Source organism: Pecten maximus, unplaced genomic scaffold (assembly GCF_902652985.1).
Source record: "Pecten maximus unplaced genomic scaffold, xPecMax1.1, whole genome shotgun sequence".
Lineage (NCBI taxonomy): Eukaryota > Metazoa > Mollusca > Bivalvia > Pectinida > Pectinidae > Pecten > Pecten maximus.
Genome location: NW_022983021.1, coordinates 11,028 through 34,146, shown reverse-complemented (window position 1 = coordinate 34,146; position 23,119 = coordinate 11,028). Strand labels below are relative to the sequence as shown.

The window sequence follows — 23,119 nt, the reverse complement described above, 5'->3', positions numbered from 1 at the left end:
ACTACATTTCCTAAATTCACTGAGGATGGAAATTCATGAAAATCTGCTGCCAGCTTTTGAATATGCTATTTGTAGGCCATAAACAGTAATTATGTGGATTGTTTCTGAACTATCTCTTTAATTTGTACCAAATCTGGTCCATTATATTAAATTCTTCCTCAAGATACCCTGGTATTGTCATGTTGTTGGATAGCTGACAGGTGGATGATAAATATAGTTACGTGACAATACCTTACATTGTCTTACAGGTCAAATAGCAAGGATATAAAATCTGTATTGGTTAAATACCTGTCTTCTGTAGGTCAATCATTTGTCTTGTTTGAATGTTTTCTGTGAGCCTATTAGCTCAATTGTAATATATCTGAATGTTTTCTGTGAGCCTATTAGCTCAATTGTAATATATCTGAATGTTTTCTGTGAGCCTATGAGCTCAATTTTTACCTACATGAATGTTTTCTGTGAGCCTATGAGCTCAATTTTTACATATCTGAATGTTTTCTGTGAGCCTATCAGCTCAATTGGTACCTACCAGAATGTTTTCTGTGAGCCTATGAGCTCAATTGGTACCTACCTGAATGTTTTCTGTGAGCCTATGAGCTCAATTTTTACCTACATGAATGTTTTCTGTGAGCCTATGAGCTCAATTTTTACATATCTGAATGTTTTCTGTGAGCCTATCAGCTCAATTGGTACCTACCTGAATGTTTTCTGTGAGCCTATCAGCTCAATTGGTACCTACCAGAATGTTTTCTGTGAGCCTATCAGCTCAATTGGTACCTACCTGAATGTTTTCTGTGAGCCTATCAGCTCAATTGGTACCTACCAGAATGTTTTCTGTGAGCCTATCAGCTCAATTGGTACTTACCAGAATGTTTTCTGTGAGCCTATCAGCTCAATTGGTACCTACCTGAATGTTTTCTGTGAGCCTATCAGCTCAATTGGTACTTACCTGAATGTTTTCTGTGAGCCTATCAGTTGACTTAAGCTGATTTCCTCCAGTGCAATGAGCTCCGACTTGAGTGGATCAATACGAGCTGGAAAGATTTAGTTTTTTAAGACTGAAGTATACGAGCTGGAAAGATTTAGTTTTTTAAGACTGAAGTATACGAGCTGGAAAGATTTAGTTTTTTAAGACTGAAGTAACTTAAGGTCATGTTGGGCCATAGACAACATGATCAAAATCATTTACAGCTCTAATTGATTCAAAGTGATTTTATGTTCTTGTGGATAAAGACAAAAAAAATATTCAGCAGAATTTTGCATATCTGAAGCTCTCAGGAGACATGAGTTATTCAGTTATGTATAGAGTATGTGATTTCATATCGGGCAAACTGATCATGTGGTTTTGATGAGTGAAAGCAAGGGGAGATAATTATGATGGATAACGGTCGATGCTCACCTCTGAGCAGTTTACAGTGAGGCCGGATATACCCCGAGATCCAGGATCTACAGGCTTCACTGGGTGTGGTCTGTTCCAGGCCCTCTGATGACTGGTATTCCATCTTGGTACATAAATGTACTTTTGACAACTGTGTAAGTGTAGAAATACAAATTTATACTTGAACACCAGCAATGCAATCAACTGACCATGAATTGAAGTCTGTGTGGAAAACAGAATATTGGATACGTAAATATATTACTATATTCTGGCAGGGGATGATAACATACTACTTCACCCGATTTACCTGATTCACCAATGAAAAATTATCTCAGTTGACAGGTAAAAAATAGTCCAAACATTATATTCAAGTATTGTATAAAGTCTTGGATCTGGTTTAGTTTTATGTTGTTCTATCAACAGCTATGATCATTTCAGAACAGTATTGTATAAGGTGCAGTTTAAATCCTAAGAACTAGTCTGACCTTATCACACACTCCCATTATATACACTGACCTTCTGGACATTGTCCCGAATGGTGCCATGGTAACCACATCGGACCACTACCTGGAATCCCCCTAGTGACCACAGGTGATAGGCGACATTGGACCTACTATCAGGCTGTTTAAATGTGGAAGTGCCTGATTCTGACGGATGACATTGGCTCTCTGTAAAATTCAGATCAATACAACTCAAATTGATTCCTAATTAGCTGAAAATAAGTTGGTACAACAAGAAGGACTACACACTCATCTTTATTTTTGGTACTTTGGCTTTTTAGAAACAGTATTGTAGCATTTTTCTTTCAACAGTAGTCCTAAAAAAACTTTTTTCAAACTCTAATGTGGTAAACAAATGGACGGAATCAGGGTAAATCAGTAAGCCCTCCCCCCGAAAAAAAAAATCATACGAGAGTATAAAATGTTTGATGCTTTTATGTTTTTATGTAGGGTATGATATTGTTTAATTGATAAAATATTGAACAACCGCCATGATAATATGACTGCTATAACAAGATTTGACCCCGACGTCTACCTTTTTACTGGTAAATGTTGACAACCTCCATGATAATATGATGGCTATAACAATGTTTGACCCTGACGTCTACCTTTTTACTGGTAAATAAATTAATACTGAACAACCTCCATGATAATATGATTGTTATAACAATATTTGACCCCGACGTCTACCTTTTTACTGGTAAATAAATTAATACTGAACAACCGCCATGATAATATGATGGCTATAACAAGATTTGACCCAATCGCAACATCTCGGGGAAATTTCCGGCAACACTCGGAAATCTACTCCCTCGAATGCATGTATAGAGGGTCACATGGTGTGTACGTCATGTTCCAACATGGCTGCGCCCATGGTAAGCACACCAAAGAAGACGGTACCGTTTTGTTTGATGTGTACAAGTACATCAAAACGTCTTTATTACTTGCTTAATCAAAAATGTAAGTCAGAAAACACCATTGAACGTTTACAGAAGTTTTTAAGGATAGACATTTCTTGCGACGAGGCAAAATGCATACATGTGTGTGATCCGTGTCTGAATTTTTTGTGTAAATGGGAGGGGGTGTTGGATATTTGTTCGACTAACATGGAAAGTATTAGGGGACGATTATGTGATGTAACTGATTCAGACAGGATGAAACGATGTGCAAAAACTCCCCCCTCTGTGTTAAAATCAATGCTAGAGGATTCAGAAAAAAAATTACAAGCGTTGAAAATATCAGATAAACTAAAGCCAAAGAAGAGTAAAAGAACTATTGACTTCTCAAGTATGTCGAGTCACGACACAGACATATCCGGAGGTAAAACAAGTATGAGTGATCACGGATATTCAAAACCCCAGGAAAAGTCCATATTTCATTCATACAGCTTCTCGGAATCTACCACTAGTGCTGATGACATTCTCACTACCTGTGACAAAATACATGAAATTGACAGTGAACTGAAGAAGCTGGCTGGACCCAAGAAGAGTGTTGTTTACAACAAGTCTGCAAGATTTCTAGCAAACGAGAATGTATTTGACCTTGCGATTCTAGAAATGAGCAAAGAATGTCCCAAATTCTTAAACATTTTGAATGCTGCCATGGGGGAAAAGGTGAAAGCATCTTCAAAGAAAGCTACTATTGCTACAATATATGGAATGGTAATGCACAGCAGGTTAGTCCTTTTAATACGCATATTAATATGATTTGTCATCAATTGACTTAATAAACATTTAAATAATGTAAAATTTTATTTCTATATGAATATGGTTTTAAAGTTTGAGGATGCTATGATTATAAACAAACTCGGATTGAAATTCACATTTAAAACAATATGTACATGTTTACATTAACATTCATTTCAGATATAATCAAAACTCTGCAATACAGAGAATTTACACTTGCCTGGCTATGAGGCACCATGCTTCTAACAAAGTATATTGCATGCTATGTTTTTTCAAATTGATTTCAATGTTTCTGTTTTCTAGCAAAAACACTGACATGATAAAGAGAACTTCTAGAGACCAATGTATACCAATTGGAAAAATATTAGTATTAAACAAATTGTTGCTTTCTTATACATGTAGTTATGGTAGAAAAGATACACTTCCTTTAATGTTGCTATACAGAAAGATACCATTTTCATTTCAAAATAGTTTATGTAATGAATGGTTGAAATAGAAAGTTAACCCATAGTGCTTTGCAAAATTCCATATACATGTATGTAACCCTGGTAAATACTAGCCGCAATATACCGCTCGGCTAGAGAGATCTTCTCTTTAGCTCGATCGGTTGAGCGTAAGACTAATAAGCCAGAAGTCCCTACATGGGCGCCAATGAAACAACTGGAGTGCATGATTAATTAAATTTTGAATCGCTGCCTCCGCTAGGGATCGAACCCAGGACTTCTGGCTTACTAGTCTGACGCTCAACCGAGCGAGCTAAAGAGAAGATCTCTCTAGCCGAGCGGTATTATGACCTGAATATATAATATATACCCAGGTTACATGTAGTATACATTCATGTATGGTATGATGTGTTGTGAACAACATTATGCCAGGCCCCTGTGTTAGCTCACTGAACTCGGTATTAATTATATAGGTATATATCAGTTTTGACAAATGATAATGCACACATTTCTCAAGAGTTCTCTAGATCTGTTAAGTAGCTAGTAGTATCTTTAAACAGTGATTTTAAAGTTGATTATATAAAGCAAAGCAATAAGACCTGTAATCTCCTACATGACTTTGAAAAAAAAAATTTTAAAAAATAACACCACAAAAAACCTACTATATTTCCAGGGAATGATACACATTTGGAACAAACCTCTGAGTATTCAAGACTTGGTCAGAAAATTAAGAACTTTTTTTGAAATAAAAATAAAATCACTGTAAGACCATTTTCAGTTACTGTAAATTGAAACATTGTTCTCCCAATGCTCTTTAAAGAAATTGGACCATCATATTCATATTAGTACATGTACACTGCATATAATTTCCAACCGTGTTATGTATTTTCTACTATATATGATGAAGGAATGTTTTCATGCAGCTTTATATATACACATGGCAATCATTTAAAAAAAGACAATGATAATTTCAGTGCATCTATTGTGGAGAACAATGTTAGAGTTTCCTTTGGTTATGTTCAGTTTGTTTTTAGTTCACTTGCTTATAGGGTTAAGCGAGCTTATGCTGTGTCGTGTCCGTCGTCCAGTCAGCATCAACATTTTTATTATTTATTTAAATGTCTTCTTCTCAACAAGAAATAGGTACATATATACCTAATATTGGTCGCATGCTAGGATGTAGGGCTCCCACGTTTGTTCAAATGAATTACTTTGACCTTTATTCGAGGTCGCTTGGTCAATTAGACTAAAATATTTCCATAACTTCTAAATAACCAAAAGTTGCAGAGACCTGATATTTTGTTTGTAGTTTGCTTTAGTGAAGTACTAGGAAGTTTGTTCAAATGAATGACCTTGACCATGATTTAAGTTTGAAAGAGTTAAATTGGCCAAAAGATTGCATGTTACCATGAGGCCCTGAGACCGAGATCTATATGGTTTCTGATACATTTATTCTATGTTAATGTCTGAAAAGGATCACCAGGTAGCAGGTGAGCAATTAGGGCCCAAAAGACTCTTGTTTTGTTCTGTTAAAGTTTCACAGTTTAAGTGTTGTGATGTCATTACTTCCAGAAAGGATATTCTTATTGGGAGGGAGAGAAATTGAAAACAATTTTTATTATGAAAGTCTTTAATATTAATGAAGTGAATTGTGCAAATCAATTACATATCAGTACTCAGAGAGTACTTACAAATTAACATTTACATGTATGTTTCTCAGGCCAAAGGTTCATTTGTTCATCTGCAGAAGTTTATTTGTATATACAAAAATTTCTATATACGGTATACAAAAATGTATATATATATATGTGATATACAGATTTTGAGCATGACATAATACATGTATACAAAAACAGCTATACTGAATGTGTATGTAAACTTTCTGTTTTTAGCTCCTGACCAAGCTTAACGATATTCATCTAACTTTAACTGAAAGTTCAAAGAGGGACATCATCACTGGATTTGGCGAGGAAGCAGAGGACCGCATCATTAAAGATGTTTGTGAAGGTAAAGATGGGAAATTTAATGGTGATAATTTAGATATCCGAGTGACAACGAATGACATGCGTATGGACTCCCAAAACAAGGACTATCACTTCTTTGCCACAGACTTCACTTTAGACAGAGTATCCACTAAAGATTATTCACAGAAGAAGCCAATTGTTGAGAAGATACCACCGGAAGCTTTCCTTCCTAGTGAGGAGGACAAAACTCAATACAGAAACAGTCTTAAAATCATTTTAGGGAGAATACTAAGCAGTCTGAAAGGTTTCTCATGGATCAAAAGTGTTCTTCCTGATCACATTCCACACCAATTTCAAGCTGATATGGCAAAAGTTTCAAAAATCCATATATTACCTGTATCTCTTCACAATGAGGCATCTTATTCAGACTGTGTACATATCATGGCAGATGCTACGCAACAGCTGAATCACTGGTATACAAGAGCAGGTAGAGGTAAATATATCTCCATGTAATGATAACCTTTTCATGTCAAATGTGACTACAAGTGTGTCATGTATAAATGTCAATTAGTTCTGAAGTTTTACCTTTGACCTACATTATAATGAAAAAGAACTTCTCCAGCTCCATCTCCTACATTGCCCTATTGTCTTGTTTTCTTTTATTTACACTTTAATTGATATTGTACTCAAATATAATACAATCATTTACTTTCTTACAAGAACCTATCAAATGTATGGAAGGATAAGAACTGATATCTTTTCAATACCATTTTGATAACATCTTTATACATGTAATGATTATTGTGAGTAATAATATATATACATGTATATTAAATGTAAAAAATGTTGTTTTGGCACAACAGCTGGTGATCTGGATGACATGTATGTACCTTTTGGAGGGGATCAGTTAACAAGAGTACGCCTAGAAGGGGCTAAGGCACTCAGAGATGGTGCTCATACTCGGAATGAGAGATTCGATGTACTATATCCAGTCATCATTGAGATGTTCCATACAATTCAGGATTTCCTCGAGGTAAATAGGATGTATGACTTGAGTATCTTTGTTGTTTTCAATGTCCATTCCTGTCATTACATGTTTTTAGTTTTCATACAAGTTAGCAAACTTCAAAGGAGTAAATTGACAATATTTGTGAACATTAGATAAAAAATAAGGTAGCTATTTCATTCTTAATATTGAATATTCCAGAAGATGTATAAGAGACTGTACTTCAGCAAGAAAGGCAGAGAGATTGGTACAATGGCCCACATTAAGCACCATATCAAAAGGATCAATGTCAATGGAAATGTGAAATCCAGATTTAAGGTAAATAATATCTAAATTTCTTAACATTAACTCGATAAATTTTTCATTTTGAATTTTGGTGTCAGGAATTGATTTGGTAAGATGTCTGCACAATGACTTTTCATTACAGTATCAGTAATTTATTGAAGTAGTAGAGATAAGTCAATTAATTATCTAAGAACAAGTGTAGTAATCACTCTGTATTGAAAAATTCTTCCTGGCTTATTATAACTCAAATATATGTTAACCCAATTAAGGGGGTTGCGGTAGCTCTCTCTGGAATTCCTGTTAATGATATGCACCTGTTACATACTACATGTAGGATCTTCTTCACATTGTATTATCCATTTCAATAGCTTATTATTCCAGTTTTAGAGTATGGTAACTCTCAAAGGTGTTTTTGTCTGTTTGTATTTTGCAGGCCCATGAGGATTTTGCATTAACATGTGGAAAGGCTTACTTCTTGGCATTTATTTTGAAGCATTTTAAGATGCAGGATATCAATGATGTACCATGCCACCCAAGCTTACAGGAGACCTTACCTAATTCAGTGCTTTCTGAGAAGACACGAGTGTTCCATGTCATACTGGATGAGATTCTGGACGAGCTTCTCATTGATTTTCCAGAAAAGGTTTGTGTAAGGAGAAATTTTGGAAAATTTCTTGACATAGGATGGTTGACTGGTAGTTTTCACAATAAACCACATATCTCATCCACTGTTACATTTGAATGTGGTTTTGATCAAAGGTGGGATGTGACAACTTTAAGGGTGATGGTCAAATCACCGGCCCAACCAGTAGTTTACTATAATTGCTCAAGTTCATATAAGATCCAATTATTTTTCCTTCCAGTTCCTAACATGATTGAAACAGATTTTGACAACAAATTGCAAATGTTTTTAAAACACATCTTTTTTTTTTATTACACAATGCATATAATATCTTATGACAAAAAAATCCTACATATGACTAGAAAAGTTTTAAATTGTCATACTTAGGTTGTATTTGTTGTTTACAGGAAAGGGCTCCTAAAAAAGTGTCCCTGAAAGTCACAGTTGGTGCAGGAACAGCTTGTTTTGTTAGAGCAAAAATCCAAGAGGGAGCTGCAATTGTTCCACTTTGCATCAATGGGAAAGATATGGTTATAAAGATTCCCCTGACATCTCTGGAACGACCTTGCTCACTCCAGCTCATAAATCCACCAATGTGTGTCCAGTTTGAAAAAGTTGTCCCACCTCAGGATCAGCTTAATGATTACATGAGCAATTTCCTTCAGTGGTATTTTGTCATCATACAGTTCAAAGATATTGTACATGAAGGAGACATTTTCCGCCTCAACTGTATATTGAAACACATGATTCCCTTCTTTTTCAGTCATTCAGTGCTCTCAAAGTACATGACTGAATTAATTGACTATATCATGAAGACTGAGCATACATTATCACCACAACTTGCATTAAAAGTACGAGCTGCATCATTTGTTAATCCCTTTGGTGGTGTTGGTTGCAACAAAGCAGCTGATCTAGAAAAGGAAAACCAAGTGAAGTTTCTTAAGTCTTTGATTAAATCACTGGGAGCCAATAAAACTGAACGTGCTATTGTTAACCTTACCAAGGCAGCACCTGTGATTCAGCAAGTCAACGATAACTTTGATCATATGACTGAATTCAAAGACATCAAAACAACCCATAAGGTGAGAAGTGATGAAGATGATGTTCTAGCCATTGTGAAATATCTACAGAAAAACAAGGTTTGGATATCTCAGAAGAGAGATATATCTGTGAAGGTGTTGCGTACTCCATTCTCTTTTGAGACTGGTAGACTTTTGAACGCTGTGAATGGTACAGTTGAACGCTTAATGCGAGATTTACCTGTAGATGATGATGAAGCTGAAGATACTGATGACAACGAATGAATGAACAGTAAAATGAGAAAATTTATGATGAAATGAGCATAATGAACTTTTCATTGGGTTATTACTTTGTCATGTGAATACAACCCGGTAGAATTCTTCAGATCATACCAGGTCAGAATAACACCATGAAGATGACAGAGAGGCCTAAGTTGTTTGTTATGGCTCTGTAAGACTTGGTTAACCATTCCAAAGGCTATAGGTGCTTCATCATTAGATATTGTGCTGTTTTTTTTTTTTTCTGAATCAATTTATACTTATTAGCATTCAGTTCTATTTCATCAAAGCAAAAGTGACTATCACATTTTGTCTAATGGGAAATGAGGATAATCTGTCCTTATCTAAATTCCATCACCCACATATATATCAATATGGAGTTATGGAATGATGTGTACATATGTAAAAGAACATCATATGTATACAATACCTGAAATATTTGATGTCAGACATCAACCTATTTTAAGGTGTAAAAAAATATTCCATAACCAAATAAATGAAGAAAGGGGCATATATATATATATACACACACATAAATATTACTTATTGGTGGGCTTGGACTCGTTTGAGGATTATTATATGATATATCAATATTGTTGCTCTCATCAATAAATTTCCATTTTTCGTTGTTTATAATCTGTATTTACCCCTGTGGAAATTTGTCTCCATTTCTGTTTTTCATAAAACATTTTTGTATTGCAAATATATATTGTTAATCCTTTTAGATTGAAATAGCATGGTTAACACATTGGTGTATTGGAAACTGTTTATTATATTGTATGCTGACTACACTGTGTTGAGGACTTTAACAAAAACTGGTCTACACAATGCACTGAATTGTTTTCAAAAATACTATGAAAATTGGAAACCAATTGTCAATACACAAAAAATAAGCTGTTATCTTTGAGAAAAGTAAAGATAGAAGTACACATTCATTTACTTACAACGATTGATGAACCACTGATGGTTGTAGACTCTTACTTTGGTACATGTATATTGTTTTAACATGTACATTCACTAAAGCGTAAATATGCATACTTTTTGTATGTAATCAATACATGTAATGTGTGTGTGTGTGTTTACATGCATGCATATATATGTATGTAGATTATGTATTAATTACATATTATTATATAATTATGTCACTGATGACGGACCTCCTGTTACACACTTATTGTGTGTCTGGAGTGAAAGCTTACAAAATAAACAAAATTAAAATCTTCGAGGTTGTAATTGCTTTTATTTTACATATAAATATAACCATGCATGAGTGAATGGTGTATAAAAATGTTCAGGATTTGAAAGTATTTTTTATCTTCAACAGACAACTCATTTACAGATATTGAAATCCTATGGCCTTTCAAGTTTTTCAGTGACCAACCATTTCCTTATATGGATGCTACCAGATGAAATGTACATTTGATGTGGGAAAATATTGGTTTAATATACTGTAAAATTCACATGAGCCCTAACATGGTGACTATTAAAAAGGCAATCATGATCAGATCACGGTTACATTCAAACATTTACTGATAATTTATTATGTTTCAAATTCAATTCAAACTTTCGGCCCCATCATTACAAAACTACAAATAATATGCAGTACAATGTAAAGATTTTTTTCTCCTGTAACAGACATTGTATATCAATACAGTATGAATATATATATCCGACAGTAAGAGTATGCATTTGATATCAAAATAATGCAGTTCTTATATAGTTTATCACCTTAATAAATGAAATTACTGAGTGCACATAGTAATTCAGTATCTTTGACATTTAACATTAGTTTTCTTTGACATTAAACATCAGATTTAGACATATATATTCAAAATAATACAGGGACAGATAAATAGCGCACAAAGTGACAAAACAACAATGCCATCATCATCATCATCAAATAGTGTCTATCATCATTCAGTATATGTGTCATCACTGTGGGATATATTCGATTGCATACATGAAGCTGCTGACAAAGGAATTTTTCTAACAGTATTTATATACACTGTATATCTTGTCTTGCTCAAAGAATTTGGAATTCATCTTCCATCTCTCTGGTGCTACATTTATTACAATCACCCAATTCTATATGTATACAACATGTAGACATATATTTAATTAACTAGAATAAACGTTAACTGAAAGATGAAAACGGAAAGGAAAAAATTGTTCAAGGACATGTTTATACAAAAAGCATTCAGTATGTTAAATTTCTGACGAAGATCAAATTTTTTTCTTCACAATTTGATAAAAAAAATCTCGATTTTCATTCCAACGAGAATAGTTTTTGATTCTGAACACAATAGAGGTTCAACCATACCTCACCAAAACCTAGGTCTTTTAAAAATCATTTCTTACACATGCACAGTTGGCTCAGTAATAAAAGGCATTTCTATTTACACAACATGTCAAATTAAAAAATCAAAACAATTTGAAACAATGCAATTCTAAGTACACAACTAGTACTCTGAACCAATATCTTTACCTTCTGTACTTTCTAATTGTCTCCTATCCAGGCCCAGTTCATGTAACAATATTTGTGGGACTTTTTTACTTTTAATAACTTCTTACAAAACCTTTTTATCATATATGTACTTTTTCTACATCAAGTACATTGTATGTACCCAAGATAGTGTCCTCCGCCAATAAGTTACCAATGGCTGGTCTCACCATCAACTAAATATCAAAGGATAGTGCACATGTCTATTAGATATCGAAAGATTGTGTCCTCCATAACAAATCTAGATGAAATCATTCATTTCGTTGATTGAACATTAACCAAAAAACACTGTGTTAATGCTGTCTAACTCCATCTACAGTTACTGCAGCAGTTGATCTTGTCATTACACAAAACATCATCATACCCAAAGTATTTTACAAGCTGTCGCCTCAGACATGTGGTGTTATTTCGACAGAAATCGATCATTTCTTGGGTCAATCCTTTCCTAGATTTTGCCAGGTCATTATTATTGAAATGAAGTATTGCTTCAGCTGACTGGCCCTTCCTGCCTGCTCTGCCTATCTCCTGGAAATAGTTTTCAAGGGTTGTAGGTGGTCTGCAGTGAACTATTCTTTCAATTGAAGGAGCATTCAACCCCATTCCTAAGGCAACGGTTGCAAAAACCAGTCTAATTTTAGGACAATCTTTCCCAAGTTCACTCACAATTAACTGTTTCATGTCTTTCGTATAATCCTTGTGGTATTGTGCAATGATTCTATTCTCTGGTGATGCACTTCCAACTGGTGAATACTGGTTTTCCCCTAGGTGGTGCGAACTGAATCTGTAGAAATATCCAAGGGCCTCTAAGCTTTCCACATACATAATAGTTAAAGGGAATTTCTCTAGCTTCTGCTTCAGTTCTGTTATCACCGGTTTCAGAATTTCGTCATATTTCTCATATTTCCTGTTATTCGGGAGCCTTGATTGAACACATAGGTAAATATTTGGTCGATCCGGGTTCATCTTTACCACAGCAGGGTCCTTGTACATCAGAATACCACATAGAGTTGAAATTCTCAAATCAGTTGATGTTGCTGTTAATGCCAGATGCGCTACATGGGGAAGTATGCAGGTCAGCTCTCCTAACTCCTTAAATGCAGGTCTAAATCCTTCACCCCTGCAAAAAGGACAATAGTGATAGATATTTATGTAGAAACAATATCAAAACCCAACACATGTATCCGAGAACAAATGCAAGATGCTAGAAATGGGCTAGATCAATTTCATGATAAGTCATGATCAGACATATTATTTTAACAAATGAGCTACCAGTTGGATCCCAGGAGACATCTCTTCTCGAAAAAACCCTGCACTGTTATTTAATTGGATATGACACTTAAAGCAATCAATTGTAGCTGATGGAATCAGGTCAATATTGCCATTTTGTTATATATATTTACTTTTTTTATCTTCTTTGAAAAAGGAGCAGATGAGGATATAGTAACATTTTGATGTTTTGTGTTTTTTCTCCACCAATATTTTCAATTTGTAAAATTTTAATGAGTTCTTTCTATGTTTAACATACAGTTTCCCGAACTAGCCAGATTACTGTATAAATACAGTTTTGAAAATAACAATAACTATCATGAGACACACTTATTGATTTGGGACAACAGAATAATATTAAACGAGAGAAAAAAAACCAATGTCCTTTAATTGAAAGATTGTCTTCCATCTGGAGATAAACTTTTAAAATTATTTTCTAGTGTGGAGATAAGTATCAAATTATCGATAATTTACATGTAATCTGAAAAGCATATAGTACAAATAGGTATTACATCACATATTGAGTATAGATACTGCTATTAATATATTATATATTTACCATTCTGTAACCATGTGAACTTCATCAATAACAATTGCGCCTGTCCTGTCCTGGTATGTTTTCGACCTCAACATGCTGGCCACTCTCTTGCTCTTCGTAAGTGTCTCGGGGTGGGCATAAACTAGCTGATATTTCCCCTTCATCACATCATTGATGTCCACGTCTTTGGCAACAACAGTATCATCTTGATCCTGGTCTTCTCCTTCCGCTTCCTCATCACCACTATCATGCGTGTCAAATGTATATCGTGTCCCCTTTTTGCCATCGTAATCAAGAAAACAAGCTTGAATTCCCACTCTCTGGAGACTCATCACCTGATCTTCCATGATGGAATTCAATGGTGTCACAACCAAAGTGATCATCGGGCTTTCCATACCGTGCTTTTTCTGCATGAAGAAAGGCAATAGCTGAAAAATCAGGCTTTTACCATAACCAGTTGGTAAAACTGCTATGCAGTCTCTCAATTCGTATGCACATTTCAATGTCTCAATTTGCTTCTCTTTCAACTCAAACGCAATTCCAAGTTGTTCTTTCGCGAAATCCAAACAGTGTGTAAAGGCGGCCATTATTGTAATTTCGTAACCTCTCGTCGATGAAGTCCGAGGAGTTTCGAACAATGTCGTGATTCACAGCATGGCTTTCGGGCGCATGCATTCGAGGGAGTAGATTTCCGAGTGTTGCCGGAAATTTCCCCGAGATGTTGCGATTGGATTTGACCCTGACGTCTACCTTTTACTGGTAAATGTTGAACAACCGCCATGATAATATGACTGCTATAACAAGATTTGACCCCGACGTCTACCTTTTACTGGTAAATGTTGAACAACCGCCATGATAATATGACTGCTATAACAAGATTTGACCCCGACGTCTACCTTTTTACTGGTAAATGTTGAACAACCGCCATGATAATATGATTGTTATAACAACATTTGACCCTGACATTTTTTCACTGAAAAAATATGGAACAACCTCCATCACAATGTGGCTGTTATAACAACATTTGACTCTTACCTTTAACGTTTTGATCTGGTGTGTGCAACATATTCTGCATGCCTTTCAGAATTGAGTCAAAGGTGCTGACTTGGGAATTTGATCTCCTTGTTCCTGTTTTTGGACCAGAGCCCTTTGGCACCTGAGTTTGGTTTTTATTAACCGTTCCTTCTGCGATAAAAAGAATAAATAAATAGATAGATAAATAAACAAGAGGCCCAATGGGCCTGTATCACTTACCAGGCTCTACAGCAACTTTGAAGTTGATTCAGGTTATTTCAGCAGATACTATGCTGATAACCACTTTATTCAAATATCAGCGTAGGCTAGGTTTATTTATGTCAATAAATTTTCTAGTCCTTCATTCCAATATACAACTGGCCTAATATCAGGTCTCTTTGTTATCCAGAAATCATTGTTTGAAGAATTTAGCCTATTTGACCTATGACCTTGAATGAAGTTCAATGTCATTGATTTGAACAAACTTGGTAGCCCTTCAGCCCAATATGCTACAGACCTAATATTAAGTGCATGCATGCATGCATCATGGGCCTCTTGGTTTTTGAGAAGAAGTCATTTGAAGATTTTAGCTTATTTCACCCATGTGACCTTGAATGAAGGTAAAGGTCATTCATTTGAACAGATTTGGTAGCCCTTCAATTCAGCATGCAACAGGTCCAATATCAAGTCTCTGGGCCTCATGGTTATTGAGTAGAAATTGTTTACAGATTTTAGCCTATTTGACCCATGTGACCTTGAATGAAGATCAAGTTCATTCATTTGAACAAACTTGGTAGCCCTTCAACCCAGAATTCTACAGACCCAATATCAGGTCCCTGGCCCTCTTGGCTGTTAAGAAGAAGTTGTTTAAAGATTTCAGCATATTTGACCACATTGACCTTAAATAAGTGTCAAGGTCATTTATTTGAACAAACTTGGTAGTATTCCAGCATGACACATGACCAATATCAGGTCTCTAGGCCTCTTGGCTTTTGAGAAGTAGTTGTTAAAAGGAACAAGAGATCCCAGAGGGATCTTGGTGCCCACCATTGAATGATCTTTATAGGTTCCATGTCAGATTGATCTTTTCTCTATTTTTCCCTTCCTCTTACTAATCTGTGTAAATTGAGAAACATCCCTCCAGTACTTTTCAAACAGGAGGAACTTATATATGAAATTTGAGATTAAGCGATAATGACTGTCTGTCGACAATGTTTTTAGATTGGTCCAAAAATGCAATACGACAGACCAAGGGGAACCTACATATGAAATTTGAGAAAGATTCCTTCAGCACCTTCTGGAAAATAGCGATAACAAACTTCAGTTGTCAAAATCCAAGATGGCTGCCTGTCGACCATGTTGCTATCCGACTGGTTCCAAAATGCACTATACATAACAAGGGACCAAGGGGAACCTACATATGAAATTTCAGAAAGATTACTTTAGTACTTTCTGAGAATTAGCGATAACAAACTTCAATTGTCAAAATCCAAGATGGCTGCCTGTCGACCATGTTGTTTTCTGACTGGTCCGTCAATAAAATATGCATAACTACGGACCAAGGGCAACCTACATATGAAATTTGAGAAAGATCCCTTCAGTACTTTCGGAGAAATAGCAATAACAAACTTCAATTGTCAAAATCCAAGATGGCTGCCTGTCCGCCATGTTGTTTTCAGATCGGTCCCAAAATGCAATATGCGCAACTTTATACCAAGGGCAACCTACATATGAAATTTGAGAAAGATCCCTTCAGTACTTTCTCAGAAATAGCGATAACAAAAATTGTTTACGGACGGAAGGATGGATGGAGGGACAGACGGACCACGGACGCAGGGCGATTTTAATAGCCCACCAACTGATGATGGTGGGCTAAAAAGTTAACTCCAGACAGCCAGCCGGACTACGGATGGAAGATAGATAATGCACCAAAGCATAAGTTCACTTGCCATTCCATTCGGGCAGGTGAGCTAATAACACAAGAGGCCAGAGTCCTCTCAATAACACAAGAGGCCATATTCCTCCTTATAACACAAGAGGCAGGAGTCCTTATAACACAAAAAGCAGAAGTCCTCCTTATAATACAAGAGCCCAGACTCCTATATTACAAAAGGGCCTAGTCCTCTTATAACACAATGGTCAGAGTCCTCCTATATTACAAAAGGGCCTAGTCCTCCTATAACACAATGGCCAGAGTCCTCCTATAACACAAGAGGCCAGAGTCCTCCTATAACACAAGAGGTCAGAGTCCTCCTATAACACAAGTGGCCAGAGTCCTCCTATAACACAAGAGGTCATAGTCCTCCTATAACACAAGAGGTCAGATACCTCCTATAACACAATGGCCAGAGTCCTCCTATAACACAAGAGGTCAGAGTCCTCCTATAACACAAGAGGCCAGAGTCCTTCTATAACACAAGAGGTCAGATACCTCCTATAACACAAGAGGCCAGAGTCCTCCTATAACACAAGAGGTCAGATACCTCCTATAACACAATGGCCAGAGTCCTCCTATAACACAAGAGGTCATAGTCCCCCTATAACACAAGAGGCCAGAGTCCTCCTATAACACAAGAGGCCAGATTCCTCCTATAACACAAGAGGTCAGAGTCCTCCTATAACACAAGAGGCCAGAGTTCTCCTATAACACAATGGTCAGAGTCCTCCTATATTACAAAAGGGCCTAGTCCTCCTATAACACAATGGCCAGAGTCCTCCTATAACACAAGAGGTCAAAGTCCTCCTATAACACAAGAGGTCAGATACCTCCTATAACACAATGGCCAGAGTCCTCCTATAACACAAGAGGTCAGAGTCCTCCTATAACACAAGAGGCCAGAGTCATCCTATAACACAAGAGGCCCAATGGGCCTGTATCGCTCACCTGGCTCTACAGCAACTTTGAAGTTGATTGAGGTCATTTCTACAGATACTATGCTGATTATCATAGTAAGCTAGGTTTATTCATATTAATAAATATTCTAGTCCTTCATTCCAGCATTTTATTGGCCTAATATCTGGTCTAGGAGGCTCTTGGCTATGGCAAAATTATTGTTTACAGATTTAAGCCGATTTCACCCCTGTGACCTTAAATGTAGGCCAAGGGTCATTCTTTGAACAAACTTTGTAGCCCTTCACCCCAGCATGCTACAGGCCCAATATCAAGTCCCTGGGCCTCTTGGTTATTAAGAAGAAGTCATTTGAAGAATATAGCCTATTTGACCAATATGACCTTAAGTGAAGGTCAAGGCAATTCATTTGAACAAACTTGGTAGCCCTTCACCCAAGCATGCTACAGACCCAATACCAAGTCCCTGGGCCTCTTGGTTATTGAGAAGAAGTCGTTTGAAGAATATAGCCTATTTGACCCATGTGACCTTGAATGAAGGTCAAGGTCATTTATTTGAACAAACTTTGTAGCCCTTTACCCTAGCATGCTACAGGCCCAATATCAAGTCCCTTGGCCTCTTGGTTATTGAGAAGAAGTTGTTTGAAGAGTATAGCCTATTTGACCCATTCGACCTTGAATGAAGGTCAAGGTCATTTATTTGAACAAACTTTGTTGCCCTTCACCCCAGCATGCTACAGGCCCAATATCAAGTCCCTGGGTCTCTTGGTTATTGAGAAGAAGTCGTTTGAAGATTATAGCCTATTTGACCCATGTGACCTTGAATGAAGGTCAACCATATTTATTTGAACAAACTTGGTAGTCCTTCACCCCAGCAAGCTACAGGTCTAATATCAAGTCCCTGGGCCTCTTGGTTATTGAGAAGAAGTCGTTTGAAGATTATAGCCTATTTGACCCATGTGACCTTTAATGAAGGTCAAGGTCATTTATTTGAACAAACTTAGTAGCCCTCCACCCCAGCATGCTACAGGCCCAATATCAAGTCCCTGGGCCTCTTGGTTATTGAGAAGAAGTTGTTTGAAGATTATAGCCTATTTGACCCATGTGACATTGAATGAAGGTCAAGGTCATTTATTTGAACAAACTTAGTAGCCCTTCACCCCAGCATGCTACAGGCCCAATATCAAGTCCCTGGGCCTCTTGGTTATTGAGAAGAAGTCGTTTGAAGATTATAGCCTATTTGACAAATGTGACCTTGAATGAAGGTCAAGGTTATTTATTTGAACAAACTTTGTAGCCCATCACCCAAGCATGCTACAGGCCCAATATCAAGTTCCTGGGCCTCTTTGTTATTGAGAAGAAGTCGTTTGAAGATTATAGCCTATTTGACCAGTGTGACCTTGAATGAAGGTCAAGGTCATTTATTTGAACAAACTTGGTAGTCCTTCACCCCAGCAAGCTACAGGCTCAATATCAAGTCCCTTGGCCTCTTGGTTATTGAGAAGAAGTCGTTTGAGGATTATAGCCTATTTGACCCATGTGACCTTGAATGAAGGTCAAGGTCAATTATTTGAACAAACTTGGTAGCCCTTCACCCCAGTATGCTACAGGCCCAATATGAAGTTCCTGGGCCTCTTGGTTATTGAGAAGAAGTTGTTTAAATGAAAAAGTTGACGCCGGACGGCCGGACGGACGCCGCACCATGGCATAAGCTCACTTGCCCTTCGGGCAGGTGAGCTAACAAGAGGTCAGAGTCCTCCTATAACACAAGAGGCCAGAGTCCTCTTATAACATAAGTGGCCAGAGTCCTCCTATAACACAAGAGGCCAGAGTCCTCCTATAACACAAGTGGCCAGAGTCCTCCTATAACACAAGAGGTCATAGTCCTCCTATAACACAAGAGGCCAGAGTCCTCCTATAACACAAGAGGTCATAGTCCTCCTATAACACAAGAGGTCAGAGTCCTCCTATAACACAAGAGGTCAGAGTCCTCCTATAACACAAGAGGTCAGAGTCCTCCTATAACACAAGAGGTCAGAGTCCTCCTATAACACAAGAGGTCAGAGTCCTCCTATAACACAAGAGGTCATAGTCCTCCTATAACACAAGAGGTCATAGTCGTCCTATAACACAAGAGGTCAGAGTCCTCCTATAACACAAGAGGCCAGAGTCCTTCTATAACACAAGAGGCCAGAGTCCTCCTATAACACAAGAGGCCAGAGTCCCCCTATAACACAAGAGGCCAGAGTCCTCCTATAACACAAGAGGCCAGAGTCCTTCTATAACACAAGAGGCCAGAGTCCTTCTATAACACAAGAGGTCAGATACCTCCTATAACACAAGAGGCCAGAGTCCTTCTATAACACAAGAGGTCATAGTCCTCCTATAACACAAGAAGTGAGAGTCCTCCTTTTAACACAAAGGGCATGACTCCTCCTATATTACAAGAGGTCAGATGTATAATTTATACCTGAGATAACACAAGAGACAAGATTAGTCCTATAACACAGGAGGCCAGACTCCTCATTAAAACACAAGAGACAAGATTAGTCCTATAACACAAAAGGCCAGACTCCTCCTATAACACAAGAGGTGGCACTTTTCCTTATCACACAAGAGGCCATACTCCTCATTATAACATAAGAGGCAACATTTTTCCTATTACACAAGGGGTTACGGTCCTCCTTATAACACAACAAAGCCAGAGTCCAATAGCTATCTATATGAGTTACCTGTCTTTATCAAAAGATATGTATATGAGTTACCTGTCTTTATCAATAAATATCTGTATGAGTTACCTGTCTTTATCAAAAGATATCTGTATGAGTTACCTGTCTTTATCAATAAATATCTGTATGAGTTACCTGTCTTTGTCAATAAATATCTGTAGGGGTTACCTGTCTTTATCAATAAATATCTGTATGAGTTACCTGTCTTTGTCAATATATATCTGTATGAGTTACCTGTCTTTATCAATAAATATCTGTATGAGTTACCTGTCTTTGTTAAAAGTTACCTGTATGAGTTACCGGTATGAATTACCAGTCTTTGTCAATAAATATTTGAATGAGTTACCTGTCTTTGTCAATAAATATCTGTATAAGTTACCTGTCTTTGTCAATATATATCTGTATGAGTTACCTGTCTTTGTCAAAAAATATCTGTATTAGTTACCTGTCATAATATCTGTTTGAGTTACCTGTCTTTGTCAATAGATATCTGTATGAGTTACCTGTCATAATATCTGTATAAGTTACCTGTCTTTGTCAATATATATCTGTATGAGTTACCTGTCTTTGTCAATAAATATCTGTATAAGTTACCTGTCTTTGTCAATAGATATCTGTTTGAGTTACCTGTCTTTGTCAATAAATATCTGTATAAGTTACCTGTCTTTGTCAATAGACATCTGTATGAGTTACCTGTCTTTGTCAATAGATATCTGTTTGAGTTACCTGTCTTTGTCAATAAATATCTGTATGAGTTACCTGTCTTTGTCAATATATATCTGTATGAGTTTCCTGTCTTTGTCAATAAATATCTGTTTGAGTTACCTGTCTTTGTCAATAGATATCTTTATGAGTTACCTGTCTTTGTCAATAAATATCTGTTTGAGTTACCTGTCTTTGTCAATAGATATCTGTATGAGTTACCTGTCATAATATCTGTATGTGTTACCTGTCTTTGTCAATAAATATCTGTATGAGTTACCTGTCATAATATCTGTATGTGTTACCTGTCTTTGTCAATAAATATCTGTATGAGTTACCTGTCTTTGTCAATAAATATCTGTATGTGTTACATGTCTTTGTCAATAGACATCTGTATGAGCTACCTGTCTTTGTCAATAAATATCTGTATAAGTTACCTGTCTTTGTCAATAGATATCTGTTTGAGTTACCTGTCTTTGTCAATAAATATCTGTATAAGTTACCTGTCTTTGTCAATAGACATCTGTATGAGTTACCTGTCTTTGTCAATAGATATCTGTTTGAGTTACCTGTCTTTGTCAATAAATATCTGTATGAGTTACCTGTCTTTGTCAATATATATCTGTATGAGTTTCCTGTCTTTGTCAATATATATCTGTTTGAGTTACCTGTCTTTGTCAATAGATATCTGTTTGAGTTACCTGTCTTTGTCAATAAATATCTGTATAAGTTACCTGTCTTTGTCAATAAATATCTGTTTGAGTTACCTGTCTTTGTCAATAGATATCTGTATGAGTTACCTGTCATAATATCTGTATGTGTTACCTGTCTTTGTCAATAAATATCTGTATGAGTTACCTGTCATAATATCTGTATGTGTTACCTGTCTTTGTCAATAAATATCTGTATGAGTTACCTGTCTTTGTCAATAAATATCTGTATGTGTTACATGTCTTTGTCAATAGACATCTGTATGAGCTACCTGTCTTTGTCAATAAATATCTGTATAAGTTACCTGTCTTTGTCAATAGATATCTGTTTGAGTTACCTGTCTTTGTCAATAAATATCTGTATAAGTTACCTGTCTTTGTCAATAGACATCTGTATGAGTTACCTGTCTTTGTCAATAGATATCTGTTTGAGTTACCTGTCTTTGTCAATAAATATCTGTTTGAGTTACCTGTCTTTGTCAATAGATATCTGTATGAGTTACCTGTCATAATATCTGTATGTGTTACCTGTCTTTGTCAATAAATATCTGTATGAGTTACCTGTCTTTGTCAATAAATATCTGTATGTGTTACATGTCTTTGTCAATAGACATCTGTATGAGCTACCTGTCTTTGTCAATAGATATCTGTATGAGTAACCTGTCCTTATCAATATATATCTGTTTGAGTTACCTGTCTTTATCAATAAATATCTGTTTGAGATACCTGTCTTTATTAATAAATATCGGTATGAGTAACCTGTCCTTATCAATATATATCTGTTTGAGTTACCTGTCTTTATTAATAAATATCTGTATGAGTTACCTGTCTTTATTAATAAATATCTGTTTGATTTACCTGTCTTTGGTATCAGAGTTGCCACTAGTCTTGGCATCACCCTATTGACTTGCTGCTTTTTCATAGGTGTCTTTTGAGTAGATACCACTGTTTGGGCCTTAACCTTTGACCCTGTTTGGGATGATGGATTTTTTTTGCTGTCCTCACAGACATCCAAACTTTGTGTCTCAGTTTTGGATCCAACATTGCTCGTTGTTTCTGCATTTCTGCCTGCTTCTTCAACTATAAATCAGAGTCAAAAAGAAAAATTAAATGGTAGTTTTCTGTGTATCTACTGTGTATTGTAAATCATCACAAAATGCTCATGTCGGACCAGTAGTAGACTTAATGATCAATAAAACACAATATGTCATACAGGAACAAAAATTAGTCTTAATGGTCCATCAACACAATATGTCATACATGACCACACAGTAATCTTAATGGTCCATCAACACAATATGTCATACATGACCACAAAGTAGTCTTAATGGTCCATCAACACAATATGTCATACATGACCACACAGTAGTCTTAATGGTCCATCAACACAATATGTCATACAGGACTACATGGTAGTCTTAATGGTCCATCAACACAATATGTCATACATGACTACTCAGTAGTCTTAATGGCCCATCAACACAATATGTCATACAGGACCACACAGTAATCTTAATGGTCCATCAACACAATATGTCATACATGACCACAAAGTAGTCTTAATGGTCCATCAACACAATATGTCATACATGACCACACAGTAGTCTTAATGGTCCATCAACACAATATGT

At 36.3% G+C, this 23,119-nt stretch overlaps 3 protein-coding genes across 4 annotated transcripts; 1 reads left to right on the top strand and 2 right to left on the bottom strand.

Moving 5' to 3' along the window:
• Positions 1-2,927: 2,927 nt before the first annotated feature.
• Positions 2,928-10,403, top strand: LOC117321276. 2 transcript variants are annotated; one of them, XM_033875752.1, is made up of 6 exons: positions 2,928-3,553; positions 5,899-6,463; positions 6,834-7,003; positions 7,178-7,294; positions 7,695-7,904; positions 8,291-10,403. In XM_033875752.1, exons 1-6 carry the CDS (start codon positions 3,446-3,448, stop codon positions 9,185-9,187), a joined length of 2,067 nt encoding a protein of 688 aa, XP_033731643.1. In that variant the 5' UTR covers positions 2,928-3,445; the 3' UTR covers positions 9,188-10,403. The 2 variants fall into 2 exon arrangements, with proteins under 2 accessions (XP_033731643.1, XP_033731644.1); XM_033875753.1 differs by having other exon boundaries at positions 2,929-3,553; positions 5,899-6,013.
• Position 10,404: 1 nt separating this feature from the next.
• LOC117321277 (mediator of RNA polymerase II transcription subunit 34-like) lies at positions 10,405-14,159 on the bottom strand. The gene is made up of 2 exons (XM_033875754.1): positions 13,507-14,159; positions 10,405-12,798 (listed from the first exon to the last, which is right to left on the bottom strand). Exons 1-2 carry the CDS (start codon positions 14,070-14,072, stop codon positions 11,985-11,987), a joined length of 1,380 nt encoding a protein of 459 aa, XP_033731645.1. The 5' UTR covers positions 14,073-14,159; the 3' UTR covers positions 10,405-11,984.
• Positions 11,985-22,568, bottom strand: LOC117321275 (mediator of RNA polymerase II transcription subunit 34-like; the record flags this gene model as incomplete). The annotated part of the gene is made up of 4 exons (XM_033875750.1): positions 11,985-12,798; positions 13,507-13,913; positions 14,591-14,670; positions 22,347-22,568. Coding segments are annotated over 4 exons (1,523 nt in total), but the record flags the coding sequence as incomplete, so codon positions are not given.
• Between the last annotated feature and the right edge of the window lie 551 nt (positions 22,569-23,119).